This window comes from Pollachius pollachius, assembly GCF_949987615.1.
Source record: "Pollachius pollachius genome assembly, chromosome: 19".
Taxonomy (NCBI): Eukaryota; Metazoa; Chordata; class Actinopteri; order Gadiformes; family Gadidae; genus Pollachius; species Pollachius pollachius.
This window is the reverse complement of record NC_136952.1, coordinates 15,049,582-15,053,947: the sequence shown is the minus strand read 5'-3', so window position 1 is coordinate 15,053,947 and position 4,366 is coordinate 15,049,582. Positions and strand designations below refer to the sequence as shown.

Here is a 4,366-nt window from a genome sequence, read left to right as displayed (position 1 = left end):
CAAAATAATAATAATAATCTGATTAAAACTACAATTCAAATAGTGTCCAACCAGTATACGAGACTGATGCCTTGCAGATTTTTTCACATTGATATTTGTTATGACCAGTAAACTGCATTGATATTTCATTATTCATTTGCAGTCATTATCATTTATCACCAGTATAAGACGAAAGTGAAGCCAAAATAGCCTTCTCACTATCATTGATTTATATAAAAAAGTAGATTATTATTGAGTGTGTGTGTGTGTGTGTGTGTGTGCGTGTTTGTGTGTGTGTGTGTGTGTGTGTGTGTGTGTGTGTGTGTGTGTGTGTGTGTGTGTGTGTGTGTGTGTGTGTGTGTGTGTGTGGCTCAGAGAGAGAGACAGAGGGAGCTAGGGGTTTGATTGTGCATGTGTGTGTGACAGAAAAGGAGAGCGAGGGAGCTAGGGGTGTGGCAATGTGTGTGTGAGGGGCAGAGAGAGCGAGCGAGGGAGCTAGGGGTGTGACCGTTTGCTTGTCTCCATTCTGAGCCTGTGGCAGTGTTCAGTCACCTCTTCGCCCTCCTACCTGTAACTTAACAGACGGTAAGTGCTTTTTACCACTTCACACTACCACAATATTCCCTTAAACACACAAGGTGCGTATGTAGAGAGAGAGAGAGTGAAAGATACTGCAGATCATGTATAAGTTAGATATATGAATGTCCTTTTATTTGCATTGCATCTGCATCTATTGTAGATCTACTGTGTTGTGATGTGTATTGCTTGGAAGAAATGTCACCAGTTTGTTTAGTAACTGTAATAACTTAGTAACTGTTGTTTTGTTTTCACAAAGAACATGTAGGAAGTATACTATGTTCTTTATTAAAACTTCACTGCTCTAGGAGATGTTTTTTGTCATTGATTATATACAAAGAAGTAATTGTATTTAAAATTAAAGCGTTAATACACCAGCACTGTTGTACTTTACAGCTAGCATAAGCATTGTGTGCTGAACAGCTAGCATCAGCGTTGTGTATTACACAGTTGGCATTAATTAAGTATCGTGAAATTGGCATTAGCATTATGTAATGTACGGGAAGCATGTCCCACAGACTGCTGAGCAGCGGGTATCTCAAGCTGGCATCAGTGTTGTGCACCATATCACTAGATGAACTGTGTGTGTCTTTAGGCACCAGAAGAAATCATGCCTGAGACTGCCGAATCCCACGCTGTTGCGCTAACCACCAACCGCAACTGTACCATCGAGATCACCAATATCAGCAGCTCCTTCTGCCTGGTCAACCCCAAGTACGTCTGCACCTTTACCTGCTTCATATCACCATCTTACTACTTCATACCTCCGTCTTACCCTCCCCCTCTTAACCATGCTCAAAATAGTTCCTTTTCCATTAGCAGCCTGCCTGAATTCACAATAAGACTTTTTGAATGATGCATGTGCTAAATTACGAGATGGTAAAGTGTAATTTAGCCAGTAAGTCTTTCCTGTTGTTTCCCGTCGTTCATGGTTGTCACACTGATGGTGTATCCCCCCCTATCCCTCCCAACCCTCGTTGTCTTCCAGGGTGTACATGGAGAGCGGCTTCTGCTTCAGCCCCCCCCAGCCCACGGTGCGCACCGGCCTGACGGAGGTGTGCTCCTTCACCAAGGACGACAACACAGCCACGGGCACCGTGGGCGTGCTCACCTACGAGCTCTTCGACATGCGCAACCGCCACTGCAACGAGCTGATGGCGTTGATGTTCTCCGTGCCCTTTGACGATAACGTCTACAAGAACTGGCTGGGCCTGGGCATCTTCGAGCACACGCGGGACGTCGACGAGAAGCTCTACAAGCACATGTACTACGAGAAGGACTTCACCAACTTCCTGCGGCACGAGGCGGACGGCTCCGGCGTGAAGTACACGGGCCGCATGCTGGACGTGCGTGGGACCATGTCCAGTGAAGGACGGGCCATCATCAAACTGGAGATCTACGATAAGATGTGAGCAGTGGCAGAGTGGCGAGCTCCTGCTTATACTGAATAAAGATGTCCTCTGGGATGTCTTATCTGTTGTTACTTTACACCGCCGGTGCTTTTTAACAAATAAAAACAAGAGGAAAATAAACCTTGCTTGAGTGTCCATGTGTATCCCCGGATTAGCGTCTTGGTCTGAAAATGAACACACCTTGTTATGTTGCAATGGCCACAAAACAGGAATACTGTTTGGGTCAGGGTTGACTGATTTTCTCTGCATGACATAAACCTTGAGGTGCAGGTAGCACATATAACTCACATTTTCCTCTATTCAATTGAGTGGACATACCTGTTCCAAAACAGACAGACAAAAGGCGGGGCACCCCAAACGTTAGCTATCTAATCTTCTGGCTCGGCACTATGGCTCAGGCATGTTGACGTTCACGTTTTTGTACATACCAAGGGCCTCCAGCGAGGATGTACCAAGGTGGGTCACAGGTGAGTCAGAACGTGGGCAACCGGTGAGACAAAACAGGAGAGAGGGGAGGGAGGGACAGGTAGGGTGTTGTCCCCGGGTGGGGAGAGAGGCTCTGGTTCTAGGGGTGTGGTGTTCAAGCATTCCATGACAAGGGTGATCTGCGATCAGGGAACAATTGCTTTCAGACCGTGAGGCAGTCAAGGGAGGAACACCAGTTGCTACAGAAAGGTAAGCTGAAAACGTCCACAAGTCATACAGCGAGGAAGAACTTGCATGCTTCATGTGCAACAAATGTATTTGCTTTGCTTATTGCTTGCAATGCACTCTTCTGACTTTTAACATTAGCCAGTAAGATTTACTGTCTGACTTAAACTGTGTAATAATTATAGTTGTGTTAGCGTTGATAATTGGCAGATGTGATAACGTTTAGACCAGAACTGTGTGTTGCTTGCTCAACCCATCTCTGTTCTCTCTCTAGAGATACTGTAGAGACAATACCATGCCTGAATCAGCCGATGCCGTGGCGGCTAACATGAAAAGCCGCAGAAATGTCACCATCGAGATCACGAATCTCACCCAAGCATACTGCCTGATCAACCCCAAGTAAGTTTGTCGCTGTGTAGACTAGCCGTAGGCAATGATCATGATACTACATTGTTATAAAAGTAGAACGGTGCCCTCTAATTATCAATGTGAAGAAACAGCTCGTTCTTTTTAATGAAGCCCAGAATTAGGACTGGATACTACCCGTGTTTCTTAAGGCTGACAGCAGCATGATACCGTGGCGCCCCTATGTGGTTGCCAGTTGCCACTCCTCTCCATTCAACTAGTGTTCTCTGCAGATTAAACAGTACAGTAGTCAACCGACCTTAACCGGCAAATTAAAACCAAAAGTGTAGCTTTTAAATCCAATGCAGTTGTTACTTTTAAATGAAACTCAATACCTCCAAATGCACACGTATTTTACTGTCACATGACGGGTAAGGGATAGGGTAGTCAGTGGTTAAGGCTGAAAAGTTACTGAGTTTGATCCCCAACGTCCGCAGCATAGTAGACATCCCCTACCGGCTCTATGATAACGATTCCCGTTAAATTGCTTTGTAAAAAAGTTAATCGCAGTTAACACTAAATAAAATTATTATCTCTCTCGGAAAGGGTGTTCCTTGAGAGTGGCAAAACCCACAGCCCCCCCCAGCCCACGGTTCGCCCACTGAAGACCGAGGTCTGCAACTTCACCAAGGAAGGGGGGGCGGCTAGCGGTGCCGTGGGCGTGATGACCTACGACCTGTACCACCGCGACCACAGGGACTCCGGCGAGAGGGTGGCCGTCATGTTCTCTGTGCCCTACGACTACAACATGTACAAGAACTGGTTCGCCGTGGGCGTGTACCCTAAGGCCACGGAGTGCGACGAGAAGCTGTACAAGGAGATGTACTACGACAAGGAGCAGAAGGGCTTCGTCCGCGCAGAGTGCAACGGTACGGGGATCACCTTGGGCGGCCGTAACCTCGACGTCAAGGCCACCATGTCGCCGCTGGGCCGCGCCATCATGAAGATCGAGGTGTGGGACAAGCTGTTCTGTTAGAGTGGGGGTCGCACACGTGCGCAGTCGTTTATACCAATAGAGGCCGGGTTGTGTTGAAGTCGAGTACCGTGCGCACCTGACGTTTGTGATGTTATGTACGTATGGTACCACATGATAATAAACACAAGCAATAAATAAAATTATTTCATTTACCGACTTTTTTTGTTAATTTGATAGGGATGGGCATGAATAAATCAACTTCCCTGTACTGACAGCATGGGTACCCAAAATGTGATGTGCCTAAATGGCACCTCACAGCCCCCTCTAGTGGTGGCGCAGGTGCCAGTGACACTGTCAGCCCTCTGTTTATAATTTAAAGTTAGTGGGGCGAGGACAGGCAGAGCCTTATACATAAAACACTCAGATT

At 46.7% G+C, this 4,366-nt stretch overlaps 1 protein-coding gene across 1 annotated transcript; it reads left to right on the top strand.

Moving 5' to 3' along the window:
• Positions 1-488: 488 nt before the first annotated feature.
• LOC307090271 (uncharacterized protein) lies at positions 489-4,151 on the top strand. The gene is made up of 6 exons (XM_079756848.1): positions 489-564; positions 1,151-1,269; positions 1,544-1,963; positions 2,612-2,642; positions 2,893-3,017; positions 3,570-4,151. The coding sequence occupies exons 2-6, from the start codon at positions 1,166-1,168 to the stop codon at positions 3,997-3,999; spliced, it is 1,110 nt and encodes a 369-aa protein (XP_079612974.1). The 5' UTR covers positions 489-564; positions 1,151-1,165; the 3' UTR covers positions 4,000-4,151.
• The last annotated feature ends 215 nt before the right edge of the window (positions 4,152-4,366 follow it).